This window comes from Pongo pygmaeus, chromosome 1 (assembly GCF_028885625.2).
Source record: "Pongo pygmaeus isolate AG05252 chromosome 1, NHGRI_mPonPyg2-v2.0_pri, whole genome shotgun sequence".
NCBI lineage: Eukaryota > Metazoa > Chordata > Mammalia > Primates > Hominidae > Pongo > Pongo pygmaeus.
This window is the reverse complement of record NC_072373.2, coordinates 34,264,999-34,287,486: the sequence shown is the minus strand read 5'-3', so window position 1 is coordinate 34,287,486 and position 22,488 is coordinate 34,264,999. Positions and strand designations below refer to the sequence as shown.

The window sequence follows — 22,488 nt, the reverse complement described above, 5'->3', positions numbered from 1 at the left end:
AGCTCCATTCATGTAAGTGTACTGTTTTTTACTTTTATACCCTATTTTTACTGTATCAATCGTATGTGTCCGTATGCTTAGATACACAAATACTTACCATTGTCTTACAGTTGCCTTAAGTATTCAGTACAGAAAGATGCTGTACAGGTTTATAGCTTAGGAGCAGTAGGCTATACCATATAGCCTAGGTGTGCAGTAGGCTATCGCATCTAGGTTTGTGGAAGTACTCTCTATGATGTTCACAAAATGATGAAATTGCCTAACCACACCTTTCTCAGTATCACATTTCTCACTATCACAAACTGACAGAATACAGTATAGTCACGTGTCGCTTAACAGTAGATGACTATACTGTATTCTGACAGTTCATGATAGTGATTTTATGTCTACTCAAAAATCAGTAAGCATAGAATATACTACAAATGATTCTTGAGTAGTTAGCATTATACTGGACACATAGGCCATACGCGACATAAACATATAAGACAAGGCCTGATGACTATTTAGAATGCATCATACACGTGGATAAAATAAAATGTTCACCAACGTTCAAATTTATGAGTTAGTTCTTTAAAAAATTCATTTATAAATGTATTTTTTTTTGCTTAGAACTTTCAGTATTTCCACATAGAAATAATATTGTAAATGATAGCTATATCCAAGGTGAGGCAACCAAAGCAGTAATACATCTGAACTATTAATATAACCTCAAGACCTGAACCTGGCTTGCCAAGTTATTTTATTATTCTTTTGGCATATTTTACTTATTTTGACCAAGTGACCCACTTAGCCTCTTTCTGCCTCAGATTTTGTGAAAGATAAGTATGTATCTGATTCCTCTTAAGTAACACTATATGCATAATGCTCACAAGGTTCTGGTGAAGCCTCTCAGGTCTTGCACTGCTGTTTCAAACAGTTAGCTTAAAGAGAATTAGCTGTCTAGAGGACACCCAACATATTATTTATTTTTATTTTTTTGAGACAGGGTCTTGTTCTGTTGCCAGGCTGGAGTGCAATGGCACGATCTCGGCTCACTGCAACCTCCTCCTCCCGGGTTCAATCGATTCTTATGCCTCAGCCTCCTTATTAGCTGGAATTACAGGTGTGTAACACCACGCCCAGATAACTTTTGTATTTTTAGTAAAGATGGGGTTTTCCCATGTTGACCAGGCTGGTCTTGAACTCCTGGCCTCAAGTGATCTGCACAACTTGGCCTCCCAAATTGCTGGGACTACAGGCATGTAATCCCAACAGATGTACAGCCCCAACAGATATACAGCAAGTGATTAAAAATGAAAGTGTGAGTGAGGTTCAAGTGTATTTAGTCATCTCCTAATGCCCATAACCTTTCCCCTCCATGCCTCTTCTGAATCCTTGAGAGACTGCATGTCGCTTTTTTGTGACTTTTTACTTTTCTCTTTCCCTGCTTGGTTTAAAAGTTTTCTGCGTGTTTCACCAACATAAACATATTCTTGGATTGTGGGAGTTAGGAGACAGATGAAGTGGAGAGAAGACCCACCAGCCTCATGCTTATTATGAGAATTTTGAAGCATCTTCCCGTTCATAGGGCGCTGTGCTCTGAAGCATTGTTGAGATTAGTATCCTAGTTGTGAATGAAGACGAACAATACAGCATAAGTGAGTGACTAATACAGAAAACATGAGGAAAGGTGCCAAGTTCGTTTTCAGCGCTGATGATTGCGGTGTGACACTCTCATGCCAGCCAAAGAGGTGCCTGAGGGAAAGGTTTAACTGCATTTTTGTGTAATAACTACTGGACAGGTGTCAAAGGGTAGCTCCATTACCCCAGTTGGCTCAAAAAAGGGCAAGAAATTCTATCAGGTTCTTGTTTCTCAAACAAAATGGAGTTCAACCAATTCAGTATTTGCTATAACTGGTGAGTGTATGGGTGTGTAATTGAGAAAGGCGGGGGAAACTTGGAAAAAGCTAAGAAGCTAAGACAGAATCAGTATGAATCACTATGTTTTGGGAAGTTATATATTATTTTTGCTGTCTTGGTTTTGTGACATTGAGCCAAGAAATATAAACATATTAAACAGTTTTGCAAGACTTCCTTTTCTCTGCATAATGTTAGCAAGTCATTAATAAACTTCCTCTGCAGTATATTAAGAAGTTTTACCTGGAGCCTAAAAGCACAGAAATTTCTTGTAGGTTATTAATGGCAATGAGTCAACTCACTCAAAGTGAGAAATACACATTTTATGGGGCCTGAAACAGGATCTGTCTATCAGGATATTATTGGAATGTCTTAGTATAGTGCCTTTACTCATGACTAATTTGGGTTGTAGGAAGTTTGATTTATTCAAATATAAATTGTGTTAACTGGTTACTTTGTCAGGTATGTGTGTGTGTGTGTGTGTGTGTGTATACAAAGCTTGAGATTTTCAATCATCACGGTGATATTTTAGTTACTATGATTTTTTAATTTCAATTCTGACTATGATTCTGGAAGGACAGGAAAAAAATCCTTTTGTTTTTAAAACTTACATTAAAATATTGCCTTTCTGTGGAAACTTGAATAATTTTCATAACTATTTCCCCTGCCTGTGATTACCTTTATATAGGTATAAAACACTTTCTTTTTGTTTAAACTTGTATCAATTATGGAACTATAGGCTTAAGTGCACTGGGAAATCAAATGAATAGAGATTAGTGACATTATATTGGAAAAAAACAGGTTTTCCAAATTTAGGAACTCTATGGATGTGTGTAACTGACAGAGAAAAACATCTTTTTCACATTTTAGCCTTTTTCTTCTCATCAGTTTAGAAATTCAGGCCTTAGAAAAATAGTGTGTAAATAAATGTTGGTTAGTGTAGCACGCCTTGGGCAACATGGTACAAAAATATTGTTTTAGGTACCGTCTCCCTGATCTCAGTCTCCTGCCTACTCAAATCCTATTTTAAGGACAACCTCTCTTAAAGGAACTGCCTAGATGAATATCTTAGTCTCCTAGAACTGTGTCTTCCTTACTAACTAAGCAACCTTGATCTTTTTCCTCTCTCCTTGCCTTTTGGTTTCTTTCTGACTTCTTCTTCTACCTCCTTCTCTTTTCATGCTTTCCTTTTTAAAAAAAAAAAAATAATCTTTTTCTTCCACTCATGCTGAGATGGGGTAGAAGGTGGCCAGAAAGATAGACAAAGATTAATAGTTCCATAAAATATTATTCCATACAGTAATATGGAATCTAGGAAGGCTCATGGAGAAATGCACACCAGGGAAATGCTGCTTCAGTGTGCTTGCTTCACATATGTAGTCTGGCTCCTTTAGAGTTGCACAGGGTCTTCATCATGGTTTTTTTTTTGTACACCACTGTGCTCATTTCATTGAGGCTCAAAGGAAAAAGAATTTCAGTGTTTCAAGTTCAGCCCTTGCCTGATATATAAATCTTCTCTGTAACAAGTCAGCTAATGGTTACTTGCCCTTAGACATTAGACAGGTTTACTCAATAATAGAGGAATAGTTATGTAAACTATGTTAAATGTAGCTACTCAGTGAGATATTGCAGTCCTTAAAAATGATAGCTCTGAAGACTACAAAATGCCTTGGAATATGCTTATGTTATATGAAAAGAGTTTTCAGCAGATTTATTGTTACAACTATTAAAATGTGAATATATGCATGTTGCAAAATACTGTTTTAGGAACCGTGACTGATTTTTTTTCTTTGGTATTATTTTTCCAAATGTCCAATAATATGTATATTACTTTTATGATTAAAAAAAATCTCCCTAAATGGATATGACCAGGAAAGGCAACCCAAATACCCAGCAGTATGCTTCGTGGTTTCTGGCCCTTCAATGATATCTGCTCTCAAATCTGTTGTTCCCTGCTTTGGATTTTAAGCTTTTGTCTCTACTAACAGAAAATAAATTTACATTTTAAAAGAGCAAGAAAAAAGCTGTACACTTCATTAGTCTGTTTAAAAATAGCTTTGACACTCAATTGCATAATCCCCAAATGGAAGGAAATATATGAGAAGGTAAGCAAGACATTTACTTTTAGACGTGCTTTCTTAAAGTCTGGTGTGCAGAAACTGCCTTCTGTAGAAAATAATATCCCTTTTAAGTAATAAGAATTAAATTTTATTTTTAAAAAATCTTCATGAAATAAATATATTTTGACTCATAATTTTTCCAACAAAAGCAATGGATTAAAAACATTATGGCATATTGTTTCTTACAAAATCTTCCTTACAAAATATGCTGGGGAGGAACCTTGAAAATATGCTTATCAGTCTCTAAATATAGTATGATTTAAACACCTATGTTTTGTATAAAATATGCAAAGTACTACTCCATCTTTTTTCTCCACATGAAATCAGAAATATATTTTTATAAAGGAAAAAGATTATTGATGCTAGGTTTTGAAAATCTAACATTTGTCAATACTCTATAACATTACATTTAATTGTGGAATGTAACTTTGTGATTTCTGCATTTTATATTTAGGCAGATGCCTCTGTTTTTCTTAGAAAAAAATAAAACAAATACCATGTCCATATAACTACAGAATTTCTGAAAAACTAGTTTCATGTAATGAGTCACAAAATTTGATGTCAAATCACGGATATATGAATTAACTTCTATAAAATTTAATTATCTTACATATTAAATAGTATCTCTGGATTTCTCAGATGTATGCAAAAATGGAATACAACTTGAATTTCCAATAAGGATTCAACAATCAGTCTATGTTCTCTCAGAATAACATTCTACGCAATAAAGGGTTTTCCTTTAATAAGTATGTATCCTTCACTGTAGAACTGTAATGAGAGCCTAATCAATTGATATGCTAGTAACAATGTTCTTCCTGTTCATGGAAATTAGCCTTAATTCTGCAGTAATAAATATCACACTGCAGTGAAATTTAGTATGTTATTACACACTGTTCATCAAAACACAAGTACTATTCTTTTGCATGCTCATATTTAATTGCCATTTTGCATGCACCAAATGCTCAGATATTGGCAATTTTATATGCTTCAGCCTAGTGTTAGCATTAACTGAGAACTGCTCGTGGAATATTCTCGAAGAGCAATATGCTAGTGTAGTGTGGTTTTCAAGAAGTTGTTTGCTCCCTTGTTCGGTTATTAAGGGTCCTAGTGGCACTCGACAGGAATATTATTTTATGCAAGGAACCCAGTGACATACTTTAGTTTCCAGAATATCGTGAAAGGACAAAGAGGTAAAGAAGATGGGTCTAGTATCCTGCTGCCCCTTAGTGGAACCTAATTTGATATGTAAAATGGCCCAAGAAGCAGCCCAATCATTAAGACTGCCACGTTACTGACGTTAGAGGAGGAGTGTCTTGTGTAAATGATGTCTATAAATAACATTCCAGATATATATGTCCAGTAAATTTTAAAAATACTTAGAAAATGGATAATCCAATGTGGTTCCTCATTGTTTCAAACCTGCCAGTCAAGGTTGCCTAGGCTCCACCAGTGCAGTCTGTGAAATTCTGAGCCTGTAAGAGTAAGGGCTGTGTTGAGATACTCTCTGGTTTTAATAGCAGGACCATTCAAAACAGCTCACATCATCTGGAATAAGGTAATCATAGTGTTGACACATAGCCAGAGGTTAAGAATGAGATGCATGAGGATCCTGTAGCCTTTGGCAACAATACTCACACATGACTGTGTATTATTGATGGGTGATGATTATTTTTGTGCTGCAACCATAAATCGTAATGATACTATTATCTTCCCACAAAGTCTTTTGGCAATGAGAGCATCATTTATTATTCTACTTTCCTCATCCCACATTCTTCAAGTTTTAAAAATAATCTTGCTTACATGGGTTGAAGTGGTCACATGTAGTGTTGTGGATGTGTGATTGGATTCTTTCTCTAAAGACTAGTTTCTTCTCAGGGTGGAAACTGGTTTCCCCCGCAAAGAAACGGTTGCAAATAAAAATCTATAATTGCAACTACCAGAAATTTGGCAAGACGGTACTTGTTACTGTTTCAGGAGCTGTGTAATTGTATGTATGTCAGTATAATTATAAGTGGATTTGGCCATTGTACAATTTATTGGAAATTATGTCTTTTTTAAAAATGGAGAAAAAGTGGAAAAAATCTTAAATATCCAATTAAAATAAGTTGGCACCAAACCAGTTATACATACATCATTGGCGTAAACTAATTAGGTGTTAACCCCTTGTGCCTGCAGTTCAGAATTTTTTTATCACTTAAAAGTGTTCAAATTATTAATGTGATTCTACTTTTAGGATGATAGGTGTGACAGCATATTTTAATGAAATCCTCATGATAACAGAGGAGGAATTTGTTCAAAACATTCTGTACTGTTTTGATGAACATAAACATCTCAGTATAGGAAAAATAAGTAAAATCAGAACTTCTGGTGCCATTTGTATTTTAAGATCCACAATATAGCCTACTCTGAAAGCAATACATTCTTCAAGCTTTTCCAAAATTGCTAAATTCCCTATATCTTTTTCTTTAATGAAAACATGGCCATTCTAGTACTTTATAGCACACGAAAAGCTGTTCCTTGGAGTTGGACTGACAGAAACATTTTCATGATTGTCAGTCACTTCCTTGAATGCCAAGTCTGTACTAGTCTCATATACTTACAAATAAGTGTGTTTTATCATTGTTTGGTGTTAAAGTGAATAAAACTCCAGAATGCCAGATGGCATTGAAACATCAGCATTTACAATTCAAGAATCCACAAATTCACAGTGGATTCTTTGATTCTAAAGCCACTATTGTCATGGAAATCAAGATTTTCCGTAATTATCTTTATCATGTGTATGAGTATAAGCCTCCCAGAGCTCTATTTCTTAAATTTAATGCTACACTCTTAAGTGCAACCATGTATTCAACTAATTTTCCTTAGTGTACATCCTATGCTTGTCTATAAACTGAGGAGTAAAATTAAATGTGAATCCAATCAAGATTATCTTTTACTGTTTCTATGGCAAGTTTTAAGTTAGGAAGCACTTTCTTATTAATCAGCACTTCAGGTAATCATGTATTAGGATGAAATACGTAGGATTCCATCTTTGCTTATCTTGACCTGAACCATTCAACTTATTCATAAGTGGTCAACATGACTTGATTGTACAGAAATGTTGCTTTTTTTTATTATTTTTATTTTTTTATTATTATTTTATTATTATTATTATTATTATTACACTTTCAGTTTTAGGGTACATGTGCACAATGTGCAGGTTAGTTACATATGTATACATGTGCCATCCTGGTGTGCTGCACCCATTAACTCGTCATTTAGCATTAGGTATATTTCCTGATGCTATCCCTCCCTCCTCCACCCAACCCCACAACAGTCCCCAGAGTGTGATGTTTCCCTTCCTGTGTCCATGTGTTCTCATTGTTCAATTCCCACCTATGAGTGAGAACATGCAGTGTTTGGTTTTTTGTCCTTGTGATAGTTTACTGAGAATGATGATTTCCAATTTCATCCATGTCCCTACAAAGGACATGAACTCATCATTTTTTATGGCTGCATAGTATTCCATGGTGTATATGTGCCACATTTTCTTAATCCAGTCTATCATTGTTGGACATTTGGGTTGGTTCCAAGTCTTTGCTATTGTGAATAGTGCCGCAATAAACATACGTGTGCATGTGTCTTCATAGCAGCATGATTTATAGTCCTTTGGGTATATACCCAGTAATGGGATGGCTGGGTCAAACGGTATGTCTAGTTCTAGATCCCTGAGGAATCGCCACACTGACTTCCACAATGGTTGAACTAGTTTACAGTCCCACCAACAGTGTAAAAGTGTTCCTATTTCTCCACATCCTCTCCAGCACCTGTTGTTTCCAGACTTTTTAATGATCACCATCCTAACTGGTGTGAGATGGTATATCATTTTGGTTTTGATTTGCATTTCTCTGATGGCCAGTGATGGTGGGCATTTTTTCATGTGTTTTTTGGCTGCATAAATGTCTTCTTTTGAGAAGTGTCTATTCATGTCCTTTGCCCACTTTTTGATGGGGTTGTTTTTTTCTTGTAAATTTGTTGGAGTTCATTGTAGATTCTGGATATTAGCCCTTTGTCAGATGAGTAGGTTGCGAAAATTTTCTCCCATTCTGTAGGTTGCCTGTTCACTCTGATGGTAGTTTCTGTTGCTGTGCAGAAGCTCTTGAGTTTAATTAGATCCCATTTGTCAATTTTGGCTTTTGTTGCTATTGCTTTTGGTGTTTTAGACATGAAGTCCTTGCCCATGCCTGTGTCCTGAATGGTAATGCCTAGGTTTTCTTCTAGGGTTTTTATGGTTTTAGGTGTAACATTTAAGTCTTTAATCCATCTTGAATTAATTTTTGTATAAGGTGTAAGGAAGGGATCCAGTTTCAGCTTTCTACATATGGCTAGCCAGTTTTCCCAGCACCATTTGTTAAATAGGGAATCTTTTCCCCATTGCTTGTTTTTCTCAGGTTTGTCAAAGATCAGATAGTTGTAGATATGTGGCGTTATTTCTGAGGGCTCTGTTCTGTTCCATTGATCTATATCTCTGTTTTGGTACCAGTACCATGCTGTTTTGGTTACTGTAGCCTTGTAGTATAGTTTGAACTCAGGTAGTGTGATGCATCCAGCTTTGTTCTTTTGGCTTAGGATTGACTTGGCGATGCGGGCTCTTTTTTGGTTCCATATGAACTTTAAAGTAGTTTTTTCCAATTCTGTGAAGAAAGTCATTGGTAGCTTGATGGGGATGGCATTGAATCTGTAAATTACCTTGAGCAGTATGGCCATTTTCATGATATTGATTCTTCCTATCAATGAGCATGGAATGTTCTTCCATTTGTTTGTATCCTCTTTTATTTCATTGAGCAGTGCTTTGTAGTTCTCCTTGAAGAGGTCCTTCACGCCCCTTGTAAGTTGGATTCCTAGGTATTTTATTCTCTTTGAAGCAATTGTGAATGGGCGTTCACTCCTGATTTGGCTCTCTGTTTGTCTGTTATTGGTGTATAAGAATGCTTGTGATTTTTGTACATTGATTTTGTATCCTGAGACTTTGCTGAAGTTGCCTATCAGCTTAAGGAGATTTTGGCCTGAGACGATGGGGTTTTCTAGATATACAATCATGTCATCTGCAAACAGGGACAATTTGACTTCCTCTTTTCCTAATTGAATATCCTTTATTTCCTTTTCCTGCCTAATTGCCCTGGCCAGAACTTCCAACACTATTTTGAATAGGAGTGGTGAGAGAGGGCATCCCTGTCTTGTGCCAGTTTTCAAAGGGAATTCTTCCAGTTTTTGCCCATTCAGTATGATATTGGCTGTGGGTTTGTCATAGATAGCTCTTATTATTTTGAGATACGTCTCATCAATACCTAATTTATTGAGAGTTTTTAGCATGAAGGGTTGTTGAATTTTGTCAAAGGACTTTTCTGCATCTATTGAGATAATCATGTGGTTTTTGTCTTTGGTTCTGTTTATATGCTGGATTACATTTATTGATTTGCATATATTGAACCAGCCATGCATCCCAGGGATGAAGCCCACTTGATCATGGTGGATAAGCTTTTTGATGTGTTGCTGGATTTGGTTTGCCAGTATTTTGTTGAGGATTTTTGCATCAATGTTCATCAAGGATATTGGTCTAAAATTCTCTTTTTTGGTTGTGTCTCTGCCCAGCTTTGGTATCAGGATGATGCTGGCCTCATAAAATGAGTTAGGGAGGATTCTCTCTTTTTCTATTGATTGGAATAATTTCAGAAGGAATGGTACCAGTTCCTCCTTGTACCTCTGGTAGTGTGAATCCATCTGGTCCTGGACTCTTTTTGGTTGGTAAGCTATTGATTATTGCCACAATTTCAGAGCCTGTTATTGGTCTATTCAGAGATTCAACTTCTTCCTGGTTTAGTCTTGAGAGGGTGTATGTGTCGAGGAATTTATCCATTTCTTCTAGATTTTCTAGTTTATTTGCGTAGAGGTGTTTGTAGTATTCTCTGATGGTAGTTTGTATTTCTGTGGGATCGGTGGTGATATCTGCTTTATCATTTTTTATTGCATCTATTTGATTCTTGTCTCTTTTCTTCTTTGTTAGTCTTGCTAGCGGTCTATCAATTTTGTTGATCCTTTCAAAGAACCAGCTCCTGGATTCATTGATTTTTTGAAGGGTTTTTGTGTCTCTATTTCCTTCAGTTCTTCTCTGATTTTAGTTATTTCTTGCCTTCTGCTAGCTTTTGAATGTGTTTGCTCTTGCTTTTCTAGTTCTTTTAATTGTGATGTTAGGGTGTCAATTTTGGATCTTTCCTGCTTTCTCTTGTGGGCATTTAGTGCTATAAATTTCCCTCTACACACTGCTTTGAATGTGTCCCAGTGATTCTGGTATGTTGTGTGTTTGTTCTCGTTGGTTTCAAAGAACATCTTTATTTCTGCCTTCATTTCGTTAGGTACCCAGTAGTCATTCAGGAGCAAGTTGTTCAGTTTCCATGTAGTTGAGCGGTTTTGAGTGAGTTTCTTAATCCTGAGTTCTAGTTTGATTGCACTGTGGTCTGAGAGACAGTTTGTTATAATGTATGTTTTTTTACATTTCCTGAGGAGAGCTTTACTTCCAACTATGTGGTCAATTTTGGAATAGGTGTGGCGTGGTGCTGAAAAAAATGTATATTCTGTTGATTTGGGGTGGAGAGTTCTGTAGATGTCTATTAGGTCCTCTTGGTGCAGAGCTGAGTTCAATTCCTGGGTATCCTTGTTAAATTTCTGTCTCGTTGATCTGTCTAATGTTGACAGTGGGATGTTAAAGTCTCCCATTATTATTGTGTGGGAGTCTAAGTCTCTTTGTAGGTCACTCAGGACTTGCTTTATGAATCTGGGTGCTCCTGTATTGGGTGCATATATATTTAGGATAGTTAGCCCTTCTTGTTGAATTGATCCCTTTACCATTATGTAATGGCCTTCTTTGTCTCCTTTGATCTTTATTGGTTTACAGTCTGTTTTATCAGAGACTGGGATTGCAACCCCTGCCTTTTTTTGTTTTCCATTTGCTTGGTAGATCTTCCTCCATCCTTTTATTTTGAGCCTATGTATGTCTCTGCGTGTGAGATGGGTTTCCTGAATACAGCATACTGATGGGTCTTGACTCTTTATCCAATTTGCCAGTCTTTGTCTTTTAATTGGAGCATTTAGTCCATTTACATTTAAAGTTAATATTGTTATGTGTCAATTTGATCCTGTCATTATGATGTTAGCTGGTTATTTTCCTCGTTAGTTGATGCAGCTTCTTCCTAGCCTTGATGGTCTTTACAATTTGGCATGATTTTGCAGTGGCTGGTACTGGTTGTTCCTTTCCATGTTTAGTGCTTCCTTCAGGAGCTCTTTTAGGGCATGCTTGGTGGTGACAAAATCTCTCAGCATTTGCTTGTCTGTAAAGGATTTTATTTCTCCTTCACTTATGAAGCTTAGTTTGGCTGGATATGAAATTCTGGGTTGAAAATTCTTTTCTTTAAGAATGTTGAATATTGGCCCCCACTCTCTTCTGGCTTGTAGAGTTTCTGCCGAGAGATCAGCTGTTAGTCTGATGGGCTTCCCTTTGTGGGTAACCCGACCTTTCTCTCTGGCTGCCCTTAACATTTTTTCCTTCATTTCAACTTTGGTGAATCTGACAATTATGTGTCTTGGAGTTGCTCTTCTGGAGGAGTATCTTTATGGCATTCTCTGTATTTCCTGAATCTGAATGTTGGCCTGCCTTGCTAGATTGGGGAAGTTCTCCTGGATAATATCCTGCAGAGTGTTTTCCAACTTGTTTCCATTCTCCCCATCACTTTCAGGTACACCAATGAGACGTAGATTTGGTCTTTTCACATAGTCCCATATTTCTTGGAGGCTTTGTTCGTTTCTTTTTATTCTTTTTCTCTAAACTTCCCTTCTCGCTTCATTTCATTCATTTCATCTTCCATCACTGATACCCTTTCTTCCAGCTGATTGCATCGGCTCCTTATGCTTCTGCATTCTTCACTTATTTCTTGAGCCTTGGCTTTCAGCTCCATCAGCTCCTTTAAGCACTTCTCTGTATTGGTTATTCTAGTTATACATTCGTCTAATTTTTTTTCAAAGTTTTTAACTCCTTTGCCTTTGGTTTGAATTTCCTCCTGTAGCTTGGAGTAGTTTGATCGTCTGAAGTCTTCTTCTCTCAACTCTTCAAAGTCATTCTCCGTCCAGCTTTGTTCCATTGCTGGTGAGGAACTGCGTTCCTTTGGAGGAGGAGAGGCACTCTGCTTTTTAGAGTTTCCAGTTTTTCTGCTCCGTTTTTTCCCCATCTTTGTGGTTTTATCTACTTTTGGTCTTTGATGATGGTGATGTACAGATGGGTTTTTGGTGTGGATGTCCTTTCTGTTTGTTAGTTTTCCTTCTAACAGACAGGACCCTCGGCTGCAGGTCTGTTGGAGTTTGCGAGAGGTCTACTCCAGACCCTGTTTGCCTGGGTAACAGCAGCGGTGGCTGCAGAACAGTGGATTTTTGTGAACCGCGAATGCTGCTGTCTGATGGTTCCTCTGGAAGTTTTGTCTCAGAGGAGTACCCGGCTGTGTGAGGTGTCAGTCTGCCCCTACTGGGGGTTGTCTCCCAGTTAGGCTGCTCGGGGGTCAGGGGTCAGGGACTCACTTGAGGAGGCAGTCTGCCCGGTCTCAGATCTCCAGCTGCATGCTGGGAGAACCACTGCTCTCTTCAAAGCTATCAGACAGGGACATTTAAGTCTGCAGAGGTTACTGCTGTCTTTTTGTTTGTCTGTGCCCTGCCCCCAGAGGTGGAGCCTACAGAGGCAGGCAGGCCTCGTTGAGCTGTGGTGGGCTCCACCCAGTTCGAGCTTCCCGGCTGCTTTGTTTACTTAAGCAAGCCTGAGCAATGGCGGGCGCCCCTCCCCCAGCTTCCCTGCCGCCTTGCAGTTTGATCTCAGACTGCTGTGCTAGCAATCAGCGAGACTCCGTGGGCGTAGGACCCTCCGAGCCAGGTGTGGGATATAATCTCCTGGTGTGACGTTTTTTAAGCCCGTCGGAAAAGCGCAGTATTAGGGTGGGAGTGACCTGATTTTCCAGGTGCCGTCTGTCACCCCTTTCTTTGACTAGGAAAGGGAACTCCCTGACCCCTTGCACTTCCCGAGTGAGGCAATGCCTCGCCCTGCTTCGGCTCGCGCGCGGTGCACTGCACCCACTGTCCTGCGCCCACTGTCTGGCACTCCCTGGTGAGATGAACCCAGTACCTCAGATGGAAATGCAGAAATCACCCGTCTTCTGTGTCGCTCACACTGGGAGCTGTAGACCGGAGCTGTTCCTATTTGGCCGTCTTGGCTGCCCTCCCCCTATCCAGAAATGTTGCTTTTAATGAAAAAGTGAAATTTTATTATCTATTCGGTGAGTATGTTACTTTAGCCACATAATGCGACACACCCAGAAACAGTTCTCATGAAGGCATTGGAAAAGTACTCTGATGATCTGAACTGATGTTGAAATTTCAGAGATTCTTAGCTCTACGTCAGTGAGTGGGAAAGGACATCCAGTTTCCTGTGGATGTTGACCAAGACACCTCATACAAAAATACAAAATAGACATACAAGAATATTCTAGAGAAAAGACCTTATGGTAGACTCATTCTTATAGTGATTTGACATACCCTCAGCTTTATCTCAAACCTCTGTTTCAATAATTACAGCTCTGTGATAATTATTTACAACCCACATGTTGCCAGACACTACTGTTTCTGATTATAGGTCTGCATTTGCTTCTTTTGAATTTAAATAATTTGTGGACTTTATCCAAGTGTCTGGGTGATGTTGTAATTCATTATTGATGAGAAAAATAATAAGCTAAAATCATAGTGCTGGTTATGAAGGCTATATTAAATCAATTGCTATAGTCAATAAAATAATTTTAATTAATGGGGGCGGAGTCTGAAGACTTACCTTATCTTTTCTCATCTACAACACCATGTATGTTTCTTCTTTTCTATTGCTTCCACATCACCTAGTACCATATACAACTGCTAAATATTTTTGAATAAATGAATGTGTTGAAGAAATGTACGTAAAATCTAAAAATATACTTTTGATGCAAGTATAATCTGTCTAAATTCCCCTTCCCTGATTTTTACTAGAAACATTTAGTTCTTCCTGAGAGTTACAAACCTAGATGACCTTGTGCCTGTGCCTAATTGTTTGTGTGCACGTGAGTCTGTGGCATTTCCATGTTTATTAACTGTGAAGCCATTCCCTCCAGAGTAACTAGATAACAGCATGATTATCACAAGCAACTCTTTCAGATTTATGAAACCTTGATATATATTTTTAAGCTACATAGCCTATGAGTTCACTAGATTAGAGTATACGAACCAATAACTTTATTTGATTTATGCTAAAATTGAACCATTTTATATTTCTTCACTTATTATCTCTGTTCTATCCCCTATATGTTTGTTGCTATCTTAAAATATTTTCCAAAGTTATTTTTTAGGTTTTTAAAGTTTTATGTCTTTTTTTGTTTGCTTGTTGTCATATTTTATTTAATTAAATGCCATTTTCTTGCCAACAGCCAATATATTTAGTGATTAAACACTTAAACCGTTGATGACTTTATGTGACAAAAATGAAGAATCTGCTGTCATTATTCTTATTTAACTTAGCTCTGGAAAGACTGTTCAGTCCAATGAGAGATGAAAATCAATAATACATAGCTATTGAAAGATGTGGAGATAAAATGCCAGTATTTTTAAGTATTGCTTACTTTGGTTTTCCAGGTAAAAACTGAAATCAAACAAACAAACAAAAATAACAAGTTCGGTACAGAATAGTTGTTTTTAAAATGTGGTCCTCAAGACCCCCTCAGAGGTTTGTTAAGATCCAAGTTATTCTATTTATTTTTTGAGACAGGGTTTTGCTCTGTCGCCCAGGCTGGAGAGCTGTGGCATGATCACAGCTCAATGTCCCCTTGACCTCCCAGGCTCAAGCAATTCTCCCACCTCATCCTCCCTAGTAGCTGGGATTATGCCACCATGCCCAGCTAATTTTTTGTATTTCTTGCAGAGATGGGGTTTCACTGCATTGCCCAGGCTGGTCTCCAACTCCAGAGCTCAAGTAATTCACCTGCCTCAGTCTCCCAAAGTGCTGGGATTAAAGGCAGGAGCCGCCACACTTGGCCAAAGATATTTTCTCTATAGTACTAAGATGTTTTTGTGTTTTCAATATAAAAAATACATAATAATGTGTCTCACTTTTTGAGTTTACAATGAAGTCTGCCAGCGGCTATGTGATGTGCTATTCCAACAGATTGAAGGCAGAAACATATTAAAATACACCTGTTTTCTATTAAGCTAGATATTAATAGAGATTTATAAAATTGTAAAACTGCTTCTCTTCTCACTATGTATTTAGTTTTAGAAGACATAATTATTTATTGTAAAAATAGATCATTTAGGTTAACATATATGGGCTTTCTTGATATTTTTACATGAACATTTTAAAAATCAGAAATTCAAACCAATACAGGAAATGTGAATATTGTAACTGACACAAACAGAAGATCTTTGATATCTTCATTAATTTTTGAGACTGTAAACTATTTTAAGATAAAAATTTTGAGAATTGCTGGTGCAGAGGATTGGCAAGATATAATTATGTATACAACAGCAATAACCAATTATAATTCAAAATGGAAAAAAAAGTGAATTATTTGGGAATAACCTTATAGATCTATATGGTATATATAATCAGTATAGTATAGGGAACTCAATACATAGAGATTCATACCATCTTCCTTGGTATGAAGTTTGAGTATTATAATAGTGTTTACTTTTCAATTATAGATTTCATCTATTTCCAAACATTTAACGTATGTGAAGTATTCAACATATTTCAGTGGAAATATGTTAAATCTATGAAAATAAAAATTTTTGTAAGATTTAAAGTTTATACAGGAATAAGAGAGCAATAACTACAAAAACACTTAAAAGAAAGATAATGAAGGGAGACCTGCCTTATCTGATATTATAGTTACAACAGAGTCAGATGAATAGAATTAGCTATCTCAAGCTTCACTGTGTGTTGTGCATATGTGTGTATATGTATATACTTCTGTGCATTTAATATTAGATAAAGGAATCATTCATGTTCAGTATTATTCATGATAAGGGTTATATAAATGGAACCATATTTTATCACTTCATTAAAGATAAGTGTCATGAATATTAGAAATATTGCTAAGCATTTGTAAATTGTTGGGGGGCAGTTGTAAATTGAAACAACCTTCTAAGATAGCTATTTGCTACTATACCTCAAATGCTTTAAAACATTCATAATCTTTTTTTTTTTTGAAATGGAGTTTCATTCTGTCGCCCAGGCTGGAGTGCAGTGGCGCAATCTCGGCTCACTGCGAGCTCCGTCTCCAGGTTCACACCATTTTCCTGCCTCCACCTCCCGAGTAGCTGGGACTACAGGCGCCCGCCACCACGCTCGGCTGGTTTTTTGTATTTTTAGTAGAGACGAGGTTTCACCATGTTAGCCAGGATGGTCTCGATCTCCTGACCTCTTGATCCGCCCGCCTCGGCCTTCCAAAGTGCTGGGATTACAGGCGTGAGCCACCGCGCTCCACAGAAAACATTCATAATCTTTAATGTGACAATTTTATTCCTAGCAATCTCTCCTGGGGAAATGTTCAGAAATAGGAAAATATTTATACATAAATATGTTCACAACAGCACATTTTATATTAATTCAAATTTTAGAACAACATATATATCTACATATTGGGCAATGATTAAATAAATATGGTAATGACAAAAAAAAAACCTGCATGCGGAATAGTATTAACTAAGAGTAGGGAATACAAATATATAAAAGAGGATATAAAACTACCGGGGTAGATATTGTAATATATTAAAAGTGGTTATCTCTGGATTCTGGAATTATGGGTGCTTTTTATTATCTTCTTTATGCCTTTTTGTATTTTCCTTTTTTTTTTAACAAAGATCATATACCACTGTTAAAGTAAATAAAAGCAATGCAATTTAATTAATTTTACACAGAACTATTGATATTTTAATTCACAGATTAAGACAAATAAGACATATTTCATAACAGTCAGTTCTGAAATGAGATTTTGTATTACATTTCAGCTATGAGTTACCTGTTCTTTTTCATGTGCCTGTGACTTCCTTGAGTAGTACCCCATTTTCAGAGTGTACTTACTGTCCATTTGCCAGCAAACTATGTAACCTTAAACCAACCACTTTTCTTCTCTTGGCCTTTAATTTCCTTATCAAATGATGTTTCTTCCAATTCTATAATTTGAAAATTAAGTAGTAAAGATCTCCAAAGCTATATTTCCAACCGAAACATCATCCCCTGTAATGTCTCTCTTCTACTGTACATTTTCTCCTAACATATTGTCTTATCTTTTGTGCTTCTCCTCCTCCAACCCCCACCTCCCAACATGTGATGATTGAAGAAGGGATTATAATGTCATCTTTCTGTCTTAGTACTAGTCAACATTCTCAGCAATAGATCTTAGTGGTCTCTATGTAATATTGCTGGCAGATTGTCATCTACAGAGCTTTGGTGATTCTCATTGTCGTAGAATTTATTAAAATCTGTAGAAATTCTAAGAGTCTAGACCTACATGGACTGCCTTAAGCTTGAAAGTGAAGTCCTGTTGCCTTTTCCTTTTCATCTTAAGTTGTCTTGCTAGCTCTTTTTGATATAGGCTTGGTACAGTTATAGCCAACCCAGACTTGGATCATATATTTAACACTTGAAATGAGCAGCACTTTGGAAATACTTTCTTTTTGATGAAGCTATTATATATTATTGTTAACTATAGTTTGCAACCTGCTATTTTTACGCTGTGGTGCTTACTGGAGAACATTGTTATATTTAGTTATTAATTCAAAAAAGTCATTAAATATGTTAAATATGACAATATGAATGCATGTTGGTACAATGTTATAACCTTCATGCCAATCAATTCACTTAATATCACATGTCAGTTTCTTATAACTTAACTGTTATTAAATTCTTCAGTATAAAGTTTTAAGCTATATTATACATTTTAAATGGAAAAGCAAAATGTTAGAGTTGATTCTCTTTGTCAAATAAGTCATTTCTGGGGTGGAATATATGCTGTTTGATGCCTCTGTGTGACTCATGTGTACTGATAAATTTCTTTTTAAACTTGCAGCAAATAGTGGCAGCAATAAATGCAGGGATTATACCGTTAGGAAACACCTCCAATCAAATCAGTCACTGGGATTTGGGAAGTTCCTTCTTCTTTGCTGGCACTGTTATTACAACCATAGGTAGGAGACAACTTATTTTTGTTTTTTGTTTTGATACCGTTTGTGAGCTAAAATCCATTTGTTTGAATTTTTTGTATAGTTGGGCAAAATGATCTACTTAAGGTAGAAAAACTAGATTATAGTAAATTGATTTTGAAAAGAAGATTTAAAGATTTAAACAAAGGAATAATGGAAATGAATTAGTTGTTATTTTAGAATACTGAGTTGACTTTAAAATACGTGTGAAACAGGAGCAATGCAGTCAGTCATTTGACTAATGGTAGTAATGTCAAGAAACAGCTTAAAATGATTATTTCTTTAGACAATAAGTTTTTAATTTTCCTGAATTTTTGATATTTTTTGTGTAGCAGAAAAGGTTTGAAATACAATTTTGACATTCTTTTCATGGAAGTTCTTATGTGATATCACCCTTTCGAATTTGTAAATTTTAACTCTACATTTTAACAGATTGTGCCTGTTATATGGTCATTTATGATGATTACTTCAGGGCTTGTTTTTTTATACATTATATTTTGCCAGTAGCACATATATAAAAATTTAACACTGAAATGTGAGGATTATAAAAAGTATGAAAGTTTAGGCCCCTGATGTTTTACCTTTTAATCGCATTGTTTGTTGTAATGTTGAAAGGGTTGCATAATGGAACGTGGTCTCTTTTTTCAACTCACTGACACATATGTTTGGCATCGTCTAAAGTGACAGAATGGGTACATGTAGATGTCCTCTCTCTGCTAGTTTGTCATTCAGTGCCCAAAAGCTATTCAGGAAACCTAAACACAGACCCCACAGTGAAAGCCATGTTTGTCAATGAGAACACTTGGACACAGGAAGGGGAACATCACACACCGGGGTCTGTTGTGGGGTGGGGAGATGGGGGAGGGATAGCATTAGGAGATACACCTAATGTAAATGATGAGTTAATGGGTGCAGCACACCAACATGGCACATGTATACATATGTAACAAACCTGCGCGTTGTGCACATGTACCCTAGAACTTGAAGTATAATAAATATATATATATAATAAAATTTGAAAAAAAAACAAAGAAAGCCATGTTTGTCATTCTGTGAGACTTGGGAAGGGTAATAGCTGCCTTGCTCATGGAAAGAGATGCATTTAAAGCATATTTTTTAAGAAAGAGAAGGAAATGGACTCATCATAGTTATGAAGGAATTTCAGGTGTGAGAAAATATATGTAAAAAAGGGAGTTCTTTCTTTCCACATACCTTTGTGAAGAGATTTTCATCTCATGGGACTAATTTCAGATTATGGGATAAATTGAAATCCTAAAAGTTTCAATCTTATTTTTTTGATGTCATTCATAAATTATGACATGTATAACATTTTCATAGCAGTAGATTATATCAAAGTACTAAATAGGAGAACATGGAAAATTTATGGATGAACTCTGAGTTAAAAGTTTTCATTTTACAGGTATTTGTACTGTTCTATCGTTATGAGTCCACTACAGTGCCTCTTTGCGCTGGATCACATGCCAGCAAAATACATACTTTAGCATGCTGATTTTTTGCCTTTTTTAAGAGGTCAAGAAACTGTGTTTACTCTTACATTTCCATCAGCTAGGTCAAAAGTTGTGTGGCTGTGAAAATCTGGAAGAATGGCAACCTTGATTTCTAACCATAATAACAGGTTAAGTTTGGGGCTTAGACATCTTGGCCATTTCTACTATGGAAATAACTATTTATTGTGTAAACTACTTAGAGTCTAGAAGAAAAAAAGCTTACAGACTGAGTGAGAATGGTTTGTTTCTGCCAATGAAAATTCTAAAGTCTAAGTTATAACTCATCATGACCACCACTAAATTATTTTGCAGGAGACTCAGTCATTATACAGACTTACTGTTGCCCTGTGTGTTTATAAACAGTCTCATTTTTTGAATCCCCAAATACAGTAAGTTTTGCAGACATACACTTCAACACATGAAAAAAAAATAAACCATTATTACCAGCCTTACTCCAAATTATAGCCATTAAGCACAGTAGCTGATCATTTAGGCCCTTTAGGTAGCTGCCTGACAGCCCAGATCTCCTACTGTTCTATCTCAGGCTTTAGTCTTCAGTGGATTAAGTCATTCTGAGTGACCCATATGAAGACTTTTTACTGCATGGTCTTTTACTCTTGAGGTCAACACCATGTCCTCTGATCTTGGACTAAGTTATGGTGGTCTTGGGCAAGGGAAAAAATTTGCCCTCTTTCCTAAGTGTGCATTTGACATTAAAGTCATTATTCCATAAAATTCAAAGTATAATTAATAATATTGCTAATGATAATAATTGTGTGAACTTTGAAGTGATTTTTAGCAATCATAGAAATTATGACCTTTAGCAATAGCTGCATTGCATAAGACATTTTAAAATGACATTAGAAGCTGGGAGGGTTTTGGAAAATAAATTGCAGTGGCTTTTATAGGGTTCCTGGTACAGGCAGTGCTTCACGGAGCTGAGTTGGCCACAGTTGTCCAAGGTTTTTGTGTTCAATTTCATCAATTTTTCTAGGAAGCAAACATGATCCTTACTATTCCTTGGAAACATGCCCAAGGGAAGTTATACAAAATAAAATATTAAAATTTAAGACCAAATTTTAGAATTCTCTTCATATATCTAAACATCCTTTCCAAAGTTATACCCTTTCAAATTCTTCACAAATTCTATTCCATAGTTGCACAGACTGAAATCCATTCTTGACCATTCCTTTTCTCTCATATGCCACTTCCATTCCATATACCAGTCCTGTTGGCTTTGCCTTTAAATTAAATTCATACTTTAACCACTGCTCCACGTTCAAATTGCCACCATTTTTGTCCAAAGCAGCATCATCGCATGCCAGCAGCATTGCAGAAAACTTCTTCTGTTCAGAACTCTGCTGTGGTTTCCAACTCAGTCAGAGCAAAAGCCATAGTCCCTTGCTGATTTTTCGTAGTAAAATGCAAGCTCTATGAAGTTAGGGATTTTTAATTATTTGGATCTTGTCTGTATCTCCAAATGCCTGATACGTATTGGGTGCATAATAAGTATTTTTGAAACTAAAAACAAATAGGCATTTTATATGGTCTGAACTATGACTTACTGGAAATTACATAACACCATATTGATACCTGTGAGGCTAAATTATTAGCCCTTTCAACAGATTTCATTGCCAGTTTGTCTATTTATTAATTCAACAAATAATAAAACACTATCACTCTGTTGCTGTAAAGATAAAAAATAAATTCCTTGACTTTAAGTTGTACATAGATCAGTCAGGGAGAAGTGTGAGTAAATACACATTTACAATACAGTGTGCCAAGAGTTGCGAGTTAAGAGCATTTAATGGGAACATATTGGTGCAACACTTTACATAGATATTGGGTGGGTAGGTGAGTGAGAAAGAGTTGAGGGATGCTTCCTTTTCCGTAGTAGGCATTGTCCCAGTTGACTGGAAAGAATTAGGAATTTGCTGGGTGAAGAAAGTTGGAAAGGGAGGCTTGCAGGCATCGGGAGCTCATGTGGAAAAGATCAGAGGTAAAAGACAGTGTGATCTGTTTGGCTATTGCCAGTTATCTAGAATGGCTGCTGGGAGTTGACGGGATTCATCCTCAGAATCATTTTAATCAGTAAGTCAATGTAAGAAGCTCCTGCTGGATCTGTGCTACTTCTGCTGCTGCCAGGAGTACAAAGGAAGTAAGGACGTAGTCCCTGCTTGCAGTCTCATTTGGGAGACAACATTTCCACATATGAAATGACTGAAGAATAACAAAAATAAGTCTCGGATAATCAAATGTAACACAGAGCAGGGGTTTCAGTGCTATGAGAATTGAGAAAAAGGGAAGAACACACGGGCTGGAACTGAAAGGAAAGGCTTAAGTGGGGAAGTTGGATTTGAACTGTGCCTTGAAGAAAATGTTTTGATTTAGACTGAGGAAGGGGAAAAAGACTCCCAGTCTGTGGCATGACTAAGCAAAAATCCAAAAAGAGAAGTTAGCTGGATTTGTTTTGGTGATAGAAAGGTAAGTGTTAGAGTAGAGTTGTTTAAAGGAACTGTTTAAAGAAGAATTGTTTAAAGAAGTAGTGGGAAGTAATGTTGACTGCTTTAGATGGAAAGAATGCATTGAAAATAATCCCATTTTTGAGGATCTACTACAATAAGATGGAACATGGATTTTTAATAAAAGTGAAGTAAAAGTTTAAAAGTGAC

The 22,488-nt window shown here is 36.6% G+C and overlaps 1 protein-coding gene across 6 annotated transcripts in view; it reads left to right on the top strand.

The window, feature by feature from the left end:
* The window catches only part of KCNK2 (potassium two pore domain channel subfamily K member 2), a 237,320-nt gene that overhangs the window by 107,406 nt on the left and 107,426 nt on the right, over window positions 1-22,488 (top strand). For all 6 annotated transcript variants that reach the window (XM_054454957.2, XM_054454972.2, XM_054454964.2 and 3 more), the window contains one exon: window positions 18,176-18,293. In XM_054454957.2, coding sequence (XP_054310932.1) covers window positions 18,176-18,293 — 118 coding nt within the window. The remainder of the gene's footprint in view (window positions 1-18,175; window positions 18,294-22,488) is intronic.